The 21,947-nt window shown below is 42.2% G+C and overlaps 1 protein-coding gene across 1 annotated transcript in view; it reads left to right on the top strand.

Annotated features, from left to right (window-relative positions):
- LHX1 (LIM homeobox 1) overlaps positions 1–21,947 on the top strand; it is a gene marked incomplete at both ends in the record, with an annotated part of 71,302 nt that overhangs the window by 13,020 nt on the left and 36,335 nt on the right. Inside the window, 2 exons of the mRNA XM_081346616.1 lie at positions 5,863–6,089; positions 18,240–18,517. Of these exons, the coding sequence (XP_081202742.1) occupies positions 5,863–6,089; positions 18,240–18,517 (505 nt within the window). The remainder of the gene's footprint in view (positions 1–5,862; positions 6,090–18,239; positions 18,518–21,947) is intronic.

Here is a 21,947-nt window from a genome sequence, read left to right as displayed (position 1 = left end):
CATAAATATGAGTCAGTTGCCAAGCACCCAAATGTAAATCACGTGACTATGGGGATGCTGCAACGGTCATAAGTGTGAAAAATGGTTATAAGTCACTTTTTTCAGTGCCGTTGTCACATTGTTACTAAAGGAACTGTTGTTGTAAATTGAAGATGATCTGTAAATGGTCACCAGACAAGACAATAGATTTGTTGTGGTTGTTGTTGTTGTTGTTTAGTTGCTAAGTCAGGTCTGAGTTTGCCCAAATTCACGTTTGTTGCGTTGATGACACCATCTAACCCTCCCATCCTCAAGCGTCCCCTTCTTCTTCTGCCTTCCATCTTTCCCAACCTCTGATTCTTTTCCAAGGAGCCCTCTCTCTCTTCTCTAATAATAATAATAATAATAATAATAATAATAATAATAATAATAATAATAATAATAATAATAATAATAATTGGAAGGGACCTTAGAGGTCATCTAGTCCAACCCCCTGCTCAGGCAGGAAACCCTATACCACTTCAGACAAATGGCTGTCCAGTCTCTTCTTAAAAACTTCCAGTGTTGGAGCATTCACAACTTCTGGAGGCAGGTTGTTCCACTGGTTAACTGTTCTCACTGTCAGGAAGTTTCTCCTTAGTTCTAGGTTGCTTCTCTCCTTGATGAGTTTCCATCCGTTGTTTCTTGTCCTGCCTTCAGGTGCTTTGGAGAATAGCTTGACTCCCTCTTCTTTGGGGCAGCCCCTGAGATACTGGAAGACTGCTATCATGTCACTCCTAATCCTTCTCTTCATTAAACTAAAGGTAAAGGTAAAGGTTCCCCCGCACATGCGTGCTAGTCGTTTCCAACTCTAGGGGCCGGTGCTCATCTCCGTTTCAAAGCTGAAGAGCCAGCGCTTGTCCGAGGACATCTCCGTGGTCATATGGCCGGCATGACTAGATGCCAAAGGCGCACGGAACGCTGTTACCTTCCCACCGTAGTGGTCCCTATTTTTCTACTTGCATTTTTATGTGCTTTCGAACTGCTAGGTTGGCAGAAGCTGGGACGAGTAACAGGCGCTCACTCTGTTATGCGGCACTCGGGATTTGACCCGCCAACCTGCCGACCTTCTGATCGACAAGCTCAGCGTCCTAACACACTGAGCCACCGCGTCATTATACTAGACATACCCAATTCTAGCAACCGTTCCTTAAATGTTTTAGCCTCCAATCCACTAATCATCTCTGTTGCTCTTCTCTGTACTGTGCCCAAAGCTTCAGGATCTGTCCTTCCAAAGGACAGCTAGGGTTGACTTCCGTCAGGATCGGGGACACTAAATACAAACCTCCAAGCTTCTATTAAAATCTCTGGTTTTAATTCCTCTTGAGCCACAGAGGCCCCAACAGTGATTTTGAACCAATTGCTCAGCTTTCAGTCCAGGCCTACCTCACAGGGTTGTTTTCATGGGATAAAACCGAGAGAGAATATGAGAGAGAGAGAGAGAGAGAGAGAGAGAGAGAATCTTGTATAATTGCTTTTTTGGGGGGGAAACGGAATTGATTCAGAGAAGCGCGTGCTGCAAAAAAAGAAGGGTCATAAACGCAATGAACAAATGAATAAATAAATACATCTTGCGGACACGGGGATTTTATTATCGGTAAGTAGGCAGCGCTGTGCATCTGATGAAATGTAATGGAAACTGTAATTTGTATTCAGTTATGACTGCTCGGTGCTAAACCTCTAAATCGGGATGATCAAAATGCCGTGGTTGGGTTCATGTAACATGCTATATACATGCAAATAAATCCTTTCAGAGTTTAACAGGATGGCCTGCTCTAAGCCATATTCTCTCTTGGTATTTAGAAAAGCCACCTCGTATCGCTCGGTTCTTACTGGTTAACTGATTGAAGCGTTAATTTTATGCTTTTGATTCCCCCCCACACTGTCTATTATCATTTTACTTCCTGGAGTGCTTGTTTGGATCAGAAAGAAAGAAAGAATAAAATAACACCATATCTGGGCTTCTACTGTATACTGATTTTTTTTCTCCTTTTATTTTTTGCTCTTCCTGTCAAGGAGCTCTCAGCAAGTAGCCAGTTGGGAAGCTAAGCAGGACGGGACCTGGTTATTAGTTGGATAGGAGACCACCAAGAGATATACTGAGGCTATATAGGCTAACCTGTAACCCCAACAACACCAATTACTTCCATGTTGTTGCCAAGACAGCTTGATGGAATTGGACTTGAGGGAGATGTTTTTACCTTGATCTTCAGTTAGGAAACAGGTTTAAAGCAGATATCCTGATTTTATTGTGTCTCGATCGTCTTCAGCAAGCCTTCTAGTCATCAGGGTGATTAAATAATTCACTCTCTCTTGGGCCCGACCCATTGTCGTTGTGGGTAAAATAAGAAGAAGGTATGTTAAACAGTGTAGCTTGCCACCCTGAGTTACCTGTCAAAATAATAAACGCAGGATATAAATAAATATATAAAACAATTAAGAGATGACCCTTTCCTGACTGTTTGGAGGTGTATTTATGGAATACGGGTTGTCCTCGGCTTAAGATTCACTTAACCACCGTGCGACAAATTTTAACTACTGCAGAGAAAGGTCCTAAAATGGGGCAAAGCTGACTTAGCAACTGTCTCACTTAGCAACAGAAATGTTGGGCTGAATTGTGGCCGTAAGTCAAGAACCACCTGTATTTCAAGGGAGGATCTAATTCAACTCGGGGACTGTTGTAGGGTTAGAGAAATAATATCTTGATACGTAAAGAAAAACAGCTCATATAGATCAATTGATCACATTTTGTGGAGGAGAGAAAAATTCAGAGGGTTCTCAGCCACCCATCAGCGCAGCCTAAGTTTCGCTTTAATCTGCTTTCGCACGTTCCAGAAATTTGGGAAGCCCTGTTTTTAAATGAGTATCTTTCTCTTGGATCTGAAAAGATGTCCTGCCTTTTTCCTTGGTATAAAACAGGGGTCTTCAAACTTGGCCCTTTTATGACTTGTGGACTTCAACTCCCAGAATTCCTCAGCCAGGCACGCGTGCCTGGCTGAGGAATTCTGGGAGTTGAAGTCCACAAGTCATAAAAGGGCCAGGTTTGAAGACCCCTGGTATAAAATCTCATTACAAGGAAACGGGAGGTGGGGTGGGGGTGGTTTGTGTTGGTCTTCTGCACATGTTCAGAAATGCATTGAGGTTTACTTCCTGACAATACTGAGGTTTTATTCTTGACAATTTCAACATGTTGTATAAAGTCAGTGTTTCTCAACCTTGGCTGTTTTAAGATGGGTGGACTTCAGCTCCCAGAATTCCCTAGCCAGGGGACGGAGCAGTGTTGAGAAACTTATTTTTAAGTTTGGTACTAATAAGCAGAAAGCCTCTTTCTGTTCCCGGACATCATTTTTCTGTAGCTGGTGGAGAGAAATAGTGTTCCCTTTCCGTGAATGTGCACTTAGCAACCTAATTTATTTATCTATGGATGCTTAAAATGTTACATTGTTGTCCTGTTTCTGCTGTTTTGCCAAAAAAAAAATGCAATAGGCGCACTCTTTATTTTTTGGAAACAGAACCAGGAAATATCAAAAGCGTTTTGTCCCTCTCTTTTTTCTCTGAAGTTTCCTTGACTCCCTGCTCCATGCCATTGCCTTGGGATCTCCTGGGGGCGTTCATTCCATATTAACTCAGTTCAATTCAGCTTCTCTTCCTGAGATTTGCCAATGTTGGCTCAATGCTGCCCCCTAGCCATATTTTACCCACCCTTTTATGACTGTGTTCTGGCTGCTATGAGAAAGAAAAGATTACTTTTAAAAAGCAGACCATTATTCCAAGTTCATGGTGTTCTTTTTTTTTTCAATGACTTCAGCTGACAATACCTACGGAAAGAGATTTTCAAAAAAACAAAAAAGAGCAAATTGGCTTAAAATAGTATTTACTAGTGAAATATTATGTATATGTAAGGTAAAGGTAAAGGTTCCCCCGCACATGCGTGCTAGTCGTTTCCGACTCTAGGGGCCGGTGCTCATCTCCGTTTCAAAGCCGAAGAGACAGCGCTTGTCCGAGGACGTCTCCGTGGTCATGTGGCCGGCGTGACTACACGCCAAAGGCGCACGGAACGCTGTTACCTTCCCACCATCGTGGTCCCTATTTTTCTACTCGCATTTTTACGTGCTTTCAAACTGCTAGGTTGGCAGAAGCTGGGACGAGTAACAGGCGCTCACTCTGTTACGCGGCACTCGGGATTCGACCCGCCAAACTGCCGACCTTCTGATTGACAAGCTCAGCGTCCTAACCCACTGAGCCACCACGTCCCTTTTATGTATATGTAAAACAGTCTTTATCGGCCTTAGCAACTTTAAGATGTGTAGATTTCTTTTTAAGATGTGTCTTAAGTCTCAAGTCTTTAAATATTTTTAAGCATTTTAAAGCAGTGTTTTTCAACCTTTTTTGGGCAAAGGCACACTTGTTTCATGAAAAAAATCACGAGGCACTCCACCATTAGAAAATGTTAAAAAATTTAACTCTGTGCCTATATTGACTATATATAAAGTAATTCTCTTGAATAGGAATCAAATAAACACAAAGAAAGTATTTTATAATTACTTTTCAATTTTTCCCACGGCACACCAGGCAACATCTCACTAGTGTGCCGCGGAACAGTGGTTGAAAAACACTGTTTTAAAGCACACTGACTGAGGAATTCTGGGAGCTGAAGTCCACAGAGCTTCAAGCATGCTGGCTGGGGAATTCTGGGACTTGAAGTCCACAGAGCTTCAAGCACGCTGGCTTCAGCTACGGAAGCTCCTGGGGGACTTCGAACTAATCATGTTCTCTCAGCTCCAAAGCCCATATGAGGTAGTGGAGAAGATGCTGGTCTAGGAGCACAGAGACCTGGGTTCTAATCTTCCCTCAGCCAGAGAAGATCTCTCAATGTCATCCTTTTCTCTCAGCCAGAGAATCACTTTAGTCTAGTGGGGAAGATGACGGATTAAGAGCAAAGAGACCCAGGTTTTAATCCTCCCTTAAACACAGTGTTTCTCTGGGTGGCTTTGAGCAGGGTAGCATTCCTAGCCCAACCTATCGTGCAGGGTTGTTGTGGGGAAAAATAAGGGGGAAGGTGCTAAATAAATAAATCAAAGGAGTTGATCCAGTAGATCTAAGATGCACCAGGTGGGTGGATTGGCCAGTCCAATTGGGTGGGATTCATGGTTATCCCTCTTCAGTTTTTTTTACCAGAAAAATGCTTCATCTGAATCACTGGTGATCTGTTCTTCCTTCCTTCCTTCCTTCCTTCCTTCCTTCCTTCCTTCCTTCCTTCCTTCCTTCCTTCCTTCCTTCCTCCCTTCCTCTCCCTTTTCTTCCCTCCTTTCCCTTCCTTTCTTCCTTTTCCTCTTCTTCCCTTCCTCTTTTCCCTTCCTTCCTTCCCTTTTAACTTCCTTTCTTTTCCTTCCTTCCTTCCTTCCTTCCTTCCTTCCTTCCTTCCTTCCTTCCTCCCTCCCTCCCCCTTCCTTTTCTTCCTTTTTCCTTCCTTTCTTCCTTTTCCTCTTCTTCCCTTCCTCTTTTTCCTTCCTTTCCTTTTAACTTTCTTTCTTTTCCTTCCTTCCTCCCTCCCTCCCCCTTCCTTTTCTTCCCTTTTTCCTTCCTTTCTTCCTTTTTCTCTTTCTCCCTTCCTCTTTTTCCTTCCTTCCCTTTTAACTTCCCCTTCCTTCCTTCCTTCCTTCCTTCCTTCCTTCCTTCCCCTTTATCTTCCATTCTTTCTTCTTCTCTCCCTTCCTTTTTCTTATTCCCTCCCCCCCTCCCCTTCTTCCCATTGATCTTCCATTCTTTTCCTTTCTTCTTCTCTTCCTTCCTTTTCCCCATTCCCTCCCTCCCCCCTTCTCTCTCCCATTCCCCTCCATCCAGGTGTTTTGGTACAAAGTGTGCTGGCTGCGCACAGGGCATCTCTCCCAGCGATTTGGTCCGGAGGGCCAGGAGCAAAGTCTTTCATTTGAACTGTTTCACTTGCATGATGTGCAACAAGCAACTGTCAACCGGCGAGGAACTTTACATCATTGATGAGAACAAATTTGTCTGCAAAGAAGATTATCTGAGCAACAGCAACTCTGCCAAAGAGAACAGTTTGCACTCAGGTGAGGCATTTTCTTGGCTGGGGAGACCTTATCCGAGCTGATTTTGCTTTGCTTGAGCTGAGAGATGGGGTTTGGCATCGAAGGCTTGGTTTCAAATGTCTTACAGTGACAAAAAAAGAACTCAGTTTACATGCCCTGGTGTTGGTGAAACAGAGCACTAGTTTAGAAGACCTGACAAGGAGACTAGCTCAAGAGAAAAATGTGTAGATTCCATTTCTCTACAGAGCTAAATAGAACTCCCAGAGTCAGAGGCAATCTATCTTGGAACATGTGTGGCAGTTGTGTGGACTTACAGATAGTTGACCAAGAGCCCAAGGCTTGCCTGCCTTTGGGACTTTGATTTTCTCCTTTATCAGAGAAACAAGACTTTCAATCTGTTGATACAAAGCATAGTCTTTTCCTGACCCGAACCACTGGCCTATTCCAGTATTGTTGATAGCAGTATTTCTCAGCCTTGGCAACTTTAAGAAGTCTGGACTTCAATTTCCAGAAGTCCCCAGTGAGCGTCACTTGAAGTCCAGACTTCTTAAAGTTGCCAAGGTTGAGATAGATAGATAGATAGATAGATAGATAGATAGATAGATAGATGGATGGATGGATGGATGGATGGATGGATGGATGGATGGATGGATGGATGATAGGGATAGATAGATAGATAGATAGATAGATAGATAGATAGATAGATAGATGATAGATAGATAGATAGATAGATAGATAGATAGATAGATAGATAGATAGATAGATAGATAGATAGATGGATGGATGGATGGATGGATGGATGGATGATAGGGATAGATAGATAAATAGATAGATAGATAGATAGATAGATAGATAGATAGATAGATAGATAGATAGATAGATAGATAGATAGAGATAGATAGATAGATAGATAGATAGATAGATAGATAGATAGATAGATAGATAGATAGATAGATAGATAGATGGATGGATGGATGGATGATAAGGATAGATAGATAGATAGATAGATAGATAGATAGATAGATAGATAGATAGATAGATAGATAGATAGATAGATAATGGATGGATGATAGGGATAGATAGATAGATAGATAGATAGATAGATAGATAGATAGATAGATAGATAGATAGATAGATAGATGATAGATAGATAATGGATGGATGGATGGATGGATAGATAGATAGATAGATAGACAGACAGACAGACAGACAGACAGACAGACAGACAGACAGACAGATAACCTTTATTGCCATTTTTTACTGTGGGCACATTGGCACACATTAAAAATGAAATTTTGTTGCTTGCTCTCAAAAGTGTGCACATACATAACACACAATCAAACATGCCATATGTAGCATATGTATAAACCTACACCCTTACATATAAATAACATAAATATTAATCACTATCCATCTTGAACACGTCGTGGAAGGAGGAAGCTGTAGAGTTCACAAGGTTGATGCTGTATGGAACCAAACTGTGACTGAATCTGGTTTGGATACAATGGAGGCCCCCCCACCCCTCCCAGAAGGGAACGAGGAAAACAGGTCATGGAGAAGCTGTGTAGTGTCCCAGACAATCTTGCGGACTCTGCTCAAGCAACGCTTGTGCCCTGGATGGGAGGGAGGGAACTGCCAACAGGTTTACCCTGACTGGCAGCTCCGTCTCAGCCTAAGCGACATCCTTTCCCTTTCTCAAATCAATGCACCATCCAACTCCACATCAAACAATGGAACAGCGTAGAGGGGTGGGATGCCTTTGTACAGAAAGAAAAGCCAAAATAATTAACAAGTCACAGGAGAATGGAGGGAAAGTCAGTGAAAGTCATTGAATGAGAAAGGTTCATTTCAGCCGCTGAATCCAATTTCCGACTCGGAGCTGGAATGCAAGAGAAGGAGTTTTACATTCAGCAGAACTAAAGGTTGCAGTGGATCGTACAGCGGAAGGCCTGAAGTGAAGTTTTTCACTATATAGGAGATTATCGATATTTGTAGCACAGGGTTGAAATGGGGAGGGGGTCCTTGTTGCTCTCTGAGCTTGGTGGTTTTCTTGCAGACGTTTCATGACCCAACTAAGTAACCTCGTCAGTGCCAGAAGGGAGTGGGGTTTGCTTTCATTCTATATTCTGGTGGCTTGCCCTATATCAGTGGAAATGGGTTTTGGAGTATTGTTTACTTGAGCGCTGCTCAAATGTTAATCTGGGTGTTATACCATCGTTAGGCCAACAATCAAGAAGCAAGCAATATCACAAACAAGGTATTTTTATTTTTATTTATTTTATTTTAATTCCATTTATATCCCGCCCTTCTCCGAAGACTCAGGGCGGCTTACAAGCTTAGCAGTAGCCTTCATTCTATGTATATGCCTGCTTATTAGGGCTTTCACACACACCCCAAGCGGCATTATTACAAAGTCAGCTTAATTGCCCCCAACAATCTGGGTCCTCATTTTACCTACCTCGGAAGGATGGAAGGCTGAGTCAACCTTGAGCCTGGTGGGACGCGAACCTGCACTAATTGCAGGCAGCTGGTGTTACTTAAGGAGGCATTAGCCCACTGCTCCACCAAGGCTAACAATAAACAGCCCAACCAAAGAACCTGCAAGATTACTCCCACTGACAGGGCAAGCCAGTCAGAATATAAAATGAGAGCAAACCCTACTCCCTACTAGCACTGATGAAGTTACTTAGTTTGGTAATGAAACGCCTGCAAGACAACAACCAAGCTCAGAGAGCACTAAGGACTTCCCAGTCCTCTTCCTCCTTCTCATCTTCTTCCCCTTTTTTCCTCCTCCTCCTCCTCCCCCTCATCATCATCATCATCATCATCATCATCATCATCACAAATCCTACTCCCTACTAGCACTAATGAAGTTATCTAGTTTGGTAATGAAACATCTGCAAGACAACAACCAAGCTCAGAGAGCACCAAGGACTTCCCACTCCTCTTCCTCCTTCTCATCTTCCTCCCCTTTTTTCCTCCTCCTCCTCCTCCTCCTCCTCCTCCTCCTCCTCCTCCTCATCATCATCATCATCTTCATCATTCTCATCACCACAAACCCCACTCCCCACTAGCGCTGATGAAGTTACCTAGTTTGGTAATGAAACGTCTGCAAGACAACAACCCTCTGTACCGGAGATTATTTCATGATTGCAAAAAAAAAAAAAGCAGAGGGTTTTTTTGAAAGGGAGGGAGAACAAATCGGCATTATATTGCAGCAAAATAGAACATGGAGTCCCTGAGCAGGTTGTCTGACTAACAAAATTTACTAAAAGGCTGTGGCTTTTGTGAGCTGAGGCTCGCTTCATCTGATGCATTCACCCGTCGAGCCAATCTACGCGCTGGATTAAATGAAACGCAGCTCACCGAAGCTTTTAATAAAAGTTCAGAAAAGGTGCTTCAGGACTCTCTTTTGTCCAGTGTCAGATCGGATGCCCAGGCAGTTGGTGCTTTTGGATTTTGGGGGGATTTTAAACTTTATTATTAGTTAAAAGGATAGCCCCCCAAATCTCTTAACAAGCTGCCAGGAGCTCCTTAATAATGAGAGCAGAAATATCTCAAGGATGGCCAATTTCCACAGCACAGGTAGTCCTCAACTTATGATGGCCCATTTAGCAACTGTTCCAAGTTACAATGGTGCTGAAAAAAGCGACGTACGTCTGATTTTCATACTTAACAACCTTTGCAGCATCCCCATGGTTATTTAATCAAAATTCAGGCACTTGACAACTTGTATTTATGACAGTCGCAGCGTCCCCGGGGTCCTGTGATCCCCTTTTGTGACCAGCTGACAGGGAAAGCCAATGGGGGAAGCCAGATTCACTTAACCACCACGTTGCTAACTTAACAACAGCAGTGATACACTTAATAACTGTGGTAAGCAAGGTCGTAAAATGAGGCAAAACTAACTTAACAACTGTTTTACTTAGCAAAAGAAATTTTGGGCTCAATTGTGTTTGTTAAGTTGAGGATTACTTCAGTGATGGGATTTAAATATGTGAACAACCGGATCTCTGTGTGGATGCTGCTTCCGGAAGTCCCTGTTGTGATTCCTTGCCAGCCCGTGGATCCGGCAGCTGAGTCTGAGGAATCAGATGAGGAGGAGGAGGAGGAGGGGCCTGGAGTGACATTAGAGTCAAAGGAAGGCTTTGAGGAGCTCCAAGACTTACAGTCAGACAAGGAACCTGGCCCCTCTACTTGCGCTCAAGCTGAGACACAGCTGTGCTGGGAGCCTGAGTTGGATAGTGATGAAGAACAGTTGGGACCAATCCAGGATGCATGAAAGCGCAGGCAAGAGAAGCGAGTAGGACAGAGGAACGTAAGGGGGCGGCTCCAAGGCAAAGGAGAAGACATTAGGAAGCCAAGTCTTGGCTGAATAATAAAAGGGAAGGTGTGGGAGGTGCTGGTTGCCAAAGGCAACCGTTCGTGTCGAGGATGGAGTTTTTGTGAACTGTGTGTGTTTGCCTTGGACATTGACTCAGGTCTGTGAGAATAAAAGGGGTTTGAGTTTTTCTTGTGGTTCCTGCCTGCTTGATTGGAAGAGGGGTTTCTCCTTGTGAGCATAACAAGGACTCACGTAGTCTGGGACAGAACAGTCCCTTCCGGGCCTGGGCAACAAAAAATTAGCTACCGGTTCTGCTGAAGTGATGCGAACCGGCTGAATCCCACCACTGGATTACTTGTACCCAGTGATGGGGGTCTGTACAGAAGATCCCCCAACAAACTGCAACAACTGCAAGGTTTTTATTAAAACTTGGCACCATGACTTCACGGCCTGGTTATAGTCAGGAGACTGCAAGCCCTGACATTGGCCAGGATAGGAATCAAAATTCCGAGACTTTCGCATTAAGAAAAGTTTTGCAGTAAACAAGAGTAAAAACAAACAAACAAAGAAACAAGCCCCTTAACTCAAAATAAGATCTAAACTTCTCGCTTTTTCTTAATAGGAGAAATCCAAGCACGTCAATAAACTTTTCGGAATAACTTTCATATCTCGCATTGCCGATATAGACTCCAGGCTTTGTGTTGTAATGTAAGGCTGATACTTCCCACCAATTTCTCCTTTTCAGTCTTACCAGTTAAAGATGCCATCTCCAACAGGGGATATAGCAGAGGTCCCCAACCTTGTCCACTTTATGACTTGTGGACTTCAACTCCCAGAATTCCTCAGCCAGCCATGCATGGCTAGCTGAGGAATTCTGGGAGTTGAAGTCCACAAGTCATAAAATGGATAAGGTTGGGGACCCCTGGCATATAGGACTAGCATTTCCATTTTGGAATACTGGCGGTGATCTTTATTTATTTATTTATTTATTTATTTATTTATTTATTTATTTATTTATTTATTTATTTATTTATTTATTTATTTATTTATGTACTTACTTACTTACTTACTTACTTGGGCCACCCATCTCGTAGCGAGGTTATATTATTATTTATTATATTTTTTTAAAAAACCCGCCTTTCATTACTTTTTAAGTACCTAAAGGCAGCAAACACCTAATTTCCTGCCTCCTATTTTCCCTACAACAACAACCTTGTGAGGTGGGTTGGGCTGAGAGAGAGAGAGAGAGTGGGTGGTTCAAAGCTGGCTTTCATGGATTAGAACTTAAAGTTTCCTGATGATTGGCTAAAAGTCATCCGTCCGGGTTTCGTGAAGAAGGCAGGAGTAGAACTCAACGTTTCCTGGAGACTGGCCCAAAGTTACTCAGCCTACTTTCACGCCTAAGGCAGGATTTGAACTCACTGTCTCCTAGTGATTGGCCCAAAGCCATCTATCCAGGTTTCATGAAGAAGGCGGGACTAGAATTTCCTGTCTCCTGGCTTCTATATGATGCCTTAACCACTAGACTGTACTGGCTCTCCAAATAATGATCTTCCCATTATCTTAAAAAAATATCAGATAACATAAAGGTAAAAGGTAAAGGTTCCCCCGCACATGCGTGCTAGTCATTTCCAACTCTAGGGGCCGGTGCTTATCTCCGTTTCAAAGCCAAAGAGCCAGCGCTTGTCCGAGGAGGTCTCTGTGGTTATGTGGCTGACATGACTAGACGCCAAAGGCGCACGGAACGCTGTTACCTTCCCACCGGAGTGGTCCCTATTTTTCTACTTGCATTTTTACATGCTTTCGAACTGCTAGGTTGGCAGAAGCTGGGACGAGTAACAGGCGCTCACTCTGCTACGCAGCACTCGGGATTCGACCCGCCAAACTGCCGACCTTCTGATCGATAAGCTCAGCATCCTAACCCACTGAGCCACCGCGTCCCTTTCAGATAATATAGATGTTCCTAAATACAAACAGCATTATTTGAATGGAAGACCCCCACAAATCAAGATTTTGCTAATACGTGAACAAGATCAGGAGACAGTTAATAAATCTGCAAGCTTGGTAGAGGAATAAAATCTGGTAGTTCACTTTGTTTATTTCCAGGCATTAGAATTTCTTTGATTTTTAATTTTTATCTTTTAAGCAAGGACTTCATTTTCAATTCTTTTACATTGCTGTGCTGCTTATATCTCATTGTATTCCTGCTCTCTTTGACATGCTGCGTCTTTTTCATCAATGATGGGAATTTTTTGAATTCTATTTGTATTATTTTTTTAAAGTAAACCGCAGATTTAAAATATTGCATGCTGCCCTGAGGGGCGGGGGAAGGGTGGGAGGGGAGAAAACAACAATATGAAATGCTGGAATAAGTAAATAACTGGGAGTGATCACACGTGGAAGTCCTATTTATTTCCATCAAGAGAAGACACGTTAAATTATGTTTAATTATTATATATAATAGAGTTGGACATGACTGGACAGGAAAACCTTTACCTTTTATATATTATGTTAAATTACTATCTATTTTTATCAGGAAAGGACACTTTACATTATAACATTAAATCCCAAATCTAGAATTTCCTAAGCACACAGTAGCTCCATTTGGCTATTGTGGTGCATTTATTCTTCACACTTATAACCTCTCTCTCTCTTTTTTTTTCCCCTCACCCACCTTAAGAGCTCAGGATGGCTTATCTGGGATATTCCATTTTATTCTGACAGTGGACCTATAACATAGATCAAGCAGTGATTTTAAAGCTCAGAAAGTGATTTGAACCCTTCTCTCTTTAATCCAGGAGGAGATGATTCAGACTTTCCGGAGCTTCCTTGTTCTTATCCTAGAATCTCAAGAGCAAAGCTGTACCAAAAAAAAAAAAACAGAGAAGCTTTAAGGTGTGATATTTTCATACCAGGGATTTATTTTAGGGGACTGGAAGAATTTAAATACTTTCCACCCCAAATTCCTCTCCTGGTTTCTGGGAAGCTTTCTTCATTTCTTTTGATAAATTTAAGGATACATTCTTAACGTTAAGGATAAAGTGAGGATAAATTTAAGGATGCGTCGATACGTGAAGGACGAATTAAGGATAAATTGTGGGTGTGATTTTTGTGACTCTCACGCCCCAAAAGTGGGAACCCCTGTCAAATTATCACACATTCCTCATGAGCCGATCAGTAAATCCACATGTTTCCTCCAAATTTATCACCCTCCTCACTTTTCACCCTTCCCACTTAGACTCCTTCAACAGTAAAGACAAAACATTACCATAATAACAACAGCACCAATATCAACAACAATTCTCTCCAGCATGGGGATCAGGACCCTGTGAGATATGATTAATTATTGTCAATGGTGTGTTCTCAGCTGCCTCTTTTTCTTCTTGTTAGTGTGTATTTTCCCCCCCATAATTTTGTATGGATTTAGAGACAGCTTGAACTGGGCTCCCTCACCCAGAGTTGGATAACATAAGCAAAGAAATAAACAACAGCAGTGATATTATTATAATATCTTTTTTTCATATTGTAAAGCTTGATAGCGAGATGCATGGCATATACATGTAATTAATAAGTGATATAGGTAAATGAACAGCAATATGGCAAAAATTGATTGTTCTATTTAAAGAGGAGAATATACTTGAGTATATTTTTCATTTGGATACCACTTCTGAATTTTGTGCTTGTGATGAAAAAATATATATATGCAGTTTTGACTTTGGCTTTGTCGATTAGAAAGATTTGCTGTTATAGAAATAGCTAGTTATATATTAATCTGTAAAAACGAAAAGTTGAGGCTAGAGTGTTTTTATTTTGTACTGTGCTAAAAAGTCAGAAGTCAACCCCTTTTTTTTCTTTTTCCTTGTACCTCACACTTTCTCTTCCCCTTTCCTTTTCCCTCCCTTAATTTCTTATTTCTACTTTTTCTTTTTATTTGATATTTTACATATTAAATAAAATTATTAAAATGAAAAAAGAAAAAAGAAAAAACAATATTAATGCAGAATGTTAATAATAATAATAATAATAATAATAATAATAATAATAATAATAATAAAAATAAAAATAAAAATAAAAATAAAATGCAGAACGTAGAGCTGGACAATGCTGAGAAAAGAGCTCAGACCTTAAAAGTTAGACCACTCTTTCCATATATAATTCTATAGGCATTAATTTGGAAGAAAATGTAATTGAATTGGAGAGAGACACTGGAGTAATTTTTTTTTTCATTTTGTCTTCTCGGCTTTGCTTTTCTTCATTACCCTCATCTCCAAGTCATTTCTCAGTCCTCTGCAAAGCAGCACGCTTTCCTTCTTGTCGTTTATGTTGTTTTTTTCCTCCACCCCTCCTTTCTCTCCTTTTCTCTTTGTGTTATCCCTTTCTTTGGCTTCCTTCTATGCATCACAGTTAGGAAAGAAAAGTATTTTGTTATTTAGGAATGGAGGTGGGGGAGAGCGGGGAGGGGGGGGTTTGCATTGGAGAAGAGGCTGTAAAGCTTTCTTGCGGATGAGAATCAAAGCTTCAGTGGCCCGGAAAGATTGGCTGAATGTCAGACAAATATTTGAAGTGATGGGGTGGTGTTGCTTGCCAAGTCTGATTTCAGCCAAGACTTGTTTGTTTCTTTTACTTTGCTGGTGGGGTGGTGGGGTGTTAGTAAAGTCACACCAGACAAAGCAGATCACAGGGGTTGAGGAGATGTGTAACTTGCGATCCGCACTTGGCTGTAAACTATGGGGTGGAGCAAGCCGTGAGGTGTCTATGGGTCCCTTCCTTTTGGAAAAGCAGTGCTGGGGGGGGGGGGAACAACAGAAAATTGGATTTCCATTTTTAAATGCCAGGGAGATCAGAGAAAGCAGACGGGCCATGTGGATTTTGTGGAAACTGTTTTGGGAAGGTGGTGGTGGTGGGGGGAAGCCATGAATTGGTGGGGTGGCGGTGGTGAAGAAATTCACAGGACAGGCCGATGTTTGGCCAGGCAGACTTAACACGGAGGTGCCTGGGTCAGTTTCACACCCACGTGTCAGTGTGTACACTCAGTGTGTACACGTGTAAAGTGTGAAGGCTTGTGGGGAGGGAGAGGAAGAAGAAGGAGGGCCACTTGGGAACAATTTTCACTCCCAGGTGAGAAATTGTTAACACGGCTCTTCTTCTCTTAAGTTAAAAAAAAATGGAGTGAGAAACAGATGAAGTTTAGGAAAGGAAGAAATTCTTCATATAAAATCTAAGACATGATCTGCCAGAGATCACATTGTATTTAACTTTACATTTTATTTAGTATTTATTTTCCCCGCATTTATTATTTTGTAAATAACTCAAGGTGGCGAACATACCAAATACTTTCTCCTTCTCTTAGTTTCCTCACAACAACCCTGTGAGTTGGGTTGGGCAGAGAGAGAGAGAGAGAGAGAGAGAGAGAGAGAGAGAGAGAGAGAGAGAGAGAGAGAGAGAGAGAGAGAGAGAGAGAGAGAGACTGGCCCAAAGTCACCCAGTGAGCTTTCATGCCTAAGGCAGGACTAGAACTCACCATCTCCTAGTGGTTAGCCTAAGTCAGGGGTGGGCAACCTTGGCTCCTTTATGACTCGAGGACTTCAACTCCCAGAATTCCTGAGCCAGCATGGCTCAGCTTGGAAACCTCTCCCTTTCTCCTCAATTTGGCTGGCTCAGGAATTCTGGGAGTTGAAGTCCATGAGTCATAAAAGAGCCAAGGTTGCCTACCCCTGGCCTAAGTCACCCAACCAACTTTCCTGATTAGGCGAGACTAGAATTCACTGTCTCCTGGTTGCCCAATCTCTTCTTAAAAACCTCCAGTGTTGAGCATTCACAACTTCTGGAGGGGAGCCATTCCACCGATTAATTGTTCTCACTGTCAGGAAATTCCTCCTTAGTTCTAGGTTGCTTCTCTCTTTGCTTAGTTTCCATCCGTTGCTTCTTGTCCTGCCTTCAGGCGCTTTTGGAGAATAGCTTGACTCCCTCTTCTTTGGGGCAGCCCCTGAGATAATGAAACACTCCTTAATATAGATATAGATATAGATATAGATATAGATATAGATATAGATATAGATATAGATATAGATATAGATATAGATATAGATATAGATATAGATATAGATATAGATATAGATATAGATATAGACAGTGCTTTTTTTGTAAAAGAAAAAGGTGCCGGAACTCACACGTCATACAACCCGCCTTGCCTACCCTACAAGGTTCTATCCAAAAAAGGTGCCGGAACTCCGTTCTGAGCATTCTATGACAAAAAAAGCCCTGGATATAGATAGATAGATAAATAAATTGCAAATTATCTATAAAAACAATCAGGAGATTTTGCCCAATTTCCTACATATTCCTGTGTAGATCATACCGGACTGGAATGATGACTGTTTCCACATTTTTCCAGACAGGCATTAGGTAAACACTTTTGTCTGTTGTTATTTAAAATATCTTTTTTGTTTACAACCATAAGGACTGGAAGCTTTTTTTTTTTTTTGAAAAAAAATATCAGCAGTTGTGAAGTTAGTAACGTGGTTACTTCCTCACTGACATTGCTGGTTAGAAGGTCACCAAAAGTGATCACATGACCGCTGGACACTGCAACCGTCATAAATATGAGTCAGATGCCAAGCCTCTGAATTTTGATCATGATGCTGCAATGGTTGTAATAAATATGAAAAATGGTCATTTTTTAAGTGCCGTTGTCGTTTCAAACAGTCACTAAATAGCAATAATACTTAAACTTATATACCCCCCCCCCCCAATAGCATTTTACAGCACTCTGTGGGCCAGGGTCTTCAAACCTGGCCCTTTTATGACTTGTGGACTTCAACTCCCAGAATTCCTCAGCCAGGCACACAAGTCATAAAAGGGTCAATTTGAAGATCCCTGCTCTGGGCGGTTTACAAATGTCAGCAGATTGCCCCGACAATCTGGGTCCTCATTTTACTGACCTCGGAAGGATGGAAAGCTCAGTCAGCCTTGACCTGTCAGGATCGAACTCCAGGTATCGGCAGAGTTTTGCCTGCAATACTGCATTCTAACCACAGTGCCACTAGGACTCCTTAGAATTAACTTCCAAATGCACTTACGATTTTTAAAATCCCATGGAAAGCCTTGGTCAAATACAGATAGTCCTAAACTTACAACAGTTAGTCTAGTGACCTTTCAAAGTTACAACAGCACTGAAAAATAACAACAGCAATAACACCTAGACTTATATACCACCCCATAGTGCTTTACCGCATTCTCTGGGTAGTTTGTGGAGTCTGCATATTGCCCCCAACAATCTGGGTCTTCATTTTACCAACCTCAGAAGGATAGTAAGGCTGAATCAACCTTGAGCCTGTCAGGATTGAACTCCAGACTGTGGGCAGAGTTTGCCTGCAATACTGCATTCTAACCACCAGGGCTCTAAAATGAACTGTTGTAAGTCGAAGATAACCTGTATCTGTACACAATCTCTATCCCCTTTTTGTGTGTGTGTGTGTGTGTGTGTGTGTGTGTGTGTGTATATATATATATATATATATATATATATATATATATATATATATATATATATTTCAAATGTTAACTATTTAGATTACCTTGCTAGGCCCCAAACATGGGGCAAATCTTTATTTCCTGTTTTCAGCCTATCTTGAAGGCCGGACAGTTCATATATTTGTGTAAATTACTAACAAAGAATTAAGGGAAACTGAGATGCATTTCAGAAATTCAGTTTCCCTTAATTCTTTGTTAGTAATTTACACACACACACACACACACACACACACACACACATATATATATATATATATATATATATATATATATATATATATATATACATATGCTTCTTCTTCTTCTTCTTGCAGCCACAACTGGTAGCGACCCCAGCCTGTCCCCGGATTCGCAAGACCCTTGCCAGGATGACAGCAAGGATTTGGAAAGCGCCAATATCTCAGACAAAGAAGTGGGCAGCAATGAGAATGACGACCAAAACCTGGGGGCCAAAAGGAGAGGGCCCCGCACCACCATTAAAGCCAAGCAATTGGAGACCCTCAAAGCAGCATTTGCCGCCACTCCGAAACCCACCCGGCACATCCGTGAGCAACTGGCACAGGAGACCGGCCTTAACATGCGTGTCATCCAGGTATGAAAATTTGAAGAGTAGGGTGGGAAAATGGTGGGACGCCGTGACTGTATGGGGAAGCCAACTGTGATCCAGATCTTTTGAACTGGCTGGATTCAGATTTTGGGACTTCTGAAAACTGACAGCGGCTCGCGTGGAAAGCGTTCAGATCTTCATCCATTGGCTGAATTAATTGTTTGGAAATCTGCTTTTCTCTGATTCTCGGGTTGCTTCTTAAAATTTCGCGCCCAGTTTTCTAGCGTCTGAGCAGAATAAATGTTCAAAAAGATCATTACTCTCCTTAGGAAGACGAGTTACGTGGCAGCACCAATGCGCTTAGAATTGTATCAGATTTTATAATTCCTTTGCAAAAGATTCTAAGACTTCAAGGATTTTTCCAGTGGAAAGGTATTGGGTTAAGTCTAGGGAGATCCGGCTTAAGTCCATATCCCTGCAGTGATTTGTGTGACTGTTGTCACCAGGGGGCAGAGGTTTGTTGGGTTTTGTTTTGGGATTTTATTTCCGTAAAATGCTCCATGTCACCATGAGTGAGTTGGGCAGCTGTATATTTTTTTATTAAATAAATAAATAGAATGAATAAACTCAACCAACTTCCTTCGTCCCTGGCTATCGCACAGGGTTATTTTGTGAGGATAAAATGTAGGGGTAGAGTCAGTTTGCTCTAGTCAGTTTGGTCTAGTTGTTAAGGCACCAGGCTAGAAGGCAGGTGTCAATATCCAGCTTGAGAATCCAAATAAAACACCAGGTTGTTTCCGTCTCCGAAAATCTTACTGTTTATTGAATACATGCATGGTTATGTCAAAGCAAAACTAACTCTGAGGTTCCAACACCAATTCATAGACTTAAACAATAGTTTTCTCAGCCAAACCCCCCAACGTCTTACGCAGTCCATATAAACAAGCTCACTTTATTATGGGAACCATCTGCTTCAAATCTACACCTGTTCTGGTGTCCTTAAAGAGGCTTCAGGCTCTCATGGTTTTCAGCTGAATCATAGAAGTTTTGTTTCTCCTACCTAATCCACTTGAAAGTAACACCTCCCCCCCACTTTAATTTAAAGACAAGTTGAATCACAGAGGTACATAGCTGCCAAAGTTTCATCTTTGACAGCAGGAAACTGTGAGTTCAAGTCCCGCCTTAGCTGTGAAAGCTGGTTAGGTGACTTTTGTGACCCATCACTGGGAGACTGTGAGTTCTAATCTTACCTTACCCATGAAAGCTGGCTGGGGGACTTTGAGCCATTCACTCTCTCTCTCAATCCAGCCCAACCTAGGGTTGTTTTGGCGATTAATAGGAAGCGGAAAGTGTATTGGATATGTTCGCTGCCTTGAGTTATTTGTAAAAATAATACAGGCAAGATGGAAATGAATAAATATTTCCCTACAGGTTGCCTTGGGCTCAAAGAGAAAATATGTTTACTGTATACATCTGAGATAGAATTACTACTTTTAATAGAACAAGATGAATATACACGCAGTCCTCAACTTACGACCACAATGGAGGCCAAAATTTCTGTTGTTAAATGAGACATTTGTTAAGTGAGCTTTATTTATTTATTTATTTATAATGAGACTTGTATGCCGCCCTATCTCCCGAAGGATTCAGGGCGGCTAACAACAATAAAATACAAATGAATACAAATATTAAAAAAGAATTAAATTGTGTCAAAGTCCCACTAAAACCAACAAAAACATTTAAAATCATAATTAAAAACCCCATTATCATCAGTCCAGGTCGGCTTGTTGGAAAAGATATGTCTTAAGGTCACGGTGAAAGGACCGAAGGTCTGGGGTCATCCGGAGCTCCCGGGGGAGTTGATTCCACCAAGCAGGTGCCCCAACAGAGAAGACCCTCCCCCTGGGGGTCGCCAGCCAACATTGTCTGGCCGACGGCAACCTGAGGAGGCCCTCTCTGTGTGAGCGCACAGGGCGATGGGAAAACGTTCCTGGCAGCAGACGGTCCTGCAAATATCCCGGGCCTAAGCCATGTAGGGCTTTATAGGTAAAAACCAGCACCTTGAATCTCACCTGGAGGGCAACCGGTAGCCAGTAGTTTTGCCCCATTTTACAACCTTTCTTGCCACAGTTGTTAAGTGAATCACTGCAGATGATAAGTCAGTAACCCGGTTGTTAAGAGAATCTGGTTTCCCCATGGACTTTGCTTGTCAGAAGATTGCAAAAGGGGATCACATGACCCCGGGACAAAGCAATGGTCATAAATATGAACCGGTTGCCAAGCGTCTGAATTTTGATCACACAATCATGGGGATGCTGCAAAAGTTGTAACTGTGAAAAACGGTCACAAGTCACTTTTTTCAGGGCTGTTGCAACTTTGAACGGTCACTAAATGAGCTGTTTGTAAGTCGAGGACTACCTTTATATGACACTTATATTACATTTTTCTGAGGCCCTGCTTTCCAAATGATGTAAGACAGAGTTCCCCGATCTTTCCAGCTTGGCAACCCGGAAAGAAAGGGAGCAGCAGGAAACGTGCGCACGCGTAGCCCCGTGTGCGCATGTACAAACGGATGCGCACACCACAGAGGTGCTAGCCTGCAAGCGCATGCACAAGTGGGCCGTGCACACCCGTGTCACATGCACTGCTGCCCGTACACGTGCGCAAATGGGGTTACTAGGGTCTGCGCAGCGGTGCTACAGCGAGGGGGGGCTTGCCAGCTATTCCCGGGGCCTCATGGCCAACAAGCCATGGCCTGGTACTGGGCCACGGACTATAGGTTGGGGACTCCAGATGTGAGATAATGCTTCTATCCCGCCCTTCTCACCACCTACATGATTGTCACAAGAAGATTGCTTGCTACTAGTAAACATTAAATTGAACTAATTCAACGGTGGAGACGGGGAAAGGTTTTAATCCAAGAGTTGCTACAATGCAGGCATGGGAAGGCATAATGCACCCCTAGACAGCTACATATAGAAAAAAATGCATAGTCATATGCTCGTACTGGCACGTGCATATATCACCCCCATACCTGAGTACAGACATGTATACACACAGTCATGTGAAAAAGAAAGTACACGCTCTTTGAATTCTATGGTTTTACATATCAGGACGTAGTAAAAACCATCTTTTCCTTAGCAGTTCTTAAAAGTAGATAAATACAACCTCAGGTGAACACTAACCCATGACATATTACACCATGTCATTTATTTTACAAAAAAAGAAAGCCAAAACGGAGAAGCCATGTGTGCAAAACTAAGGACACCTTCACTGTTTCCATAGGTATGAAGAGATTAAGCAACAGCCAGGTGCTGAGAACAGAACAGAATAGAATACAATAGAATAAACAGAGTGGGCAGTGACCTTGGAGGTCATCTAGTCCAACCCCCTGCTTAGGCAGGAAACCCTATACCATTTCAGAAAATGGTTGTCCAGGCTCTTCTTAAAAACTTCCAGTGTTGGAGCATTCACA

This window comes from Vipera berus (assembly GCF_964194415.1).
Source record: "Vipera berus genome assembly, chromosome: 1".
NCBI lineage: Eukaryota > Metazoa > Chordata > Lepidosauria > Squamata > Viperidae > Vipera > Vipera berus.
The sequence above is the reverse complement of the archived record's forward strand: the minus strand, read 5'-3'. Positions and strand labels throughout refer to the sequence as shown.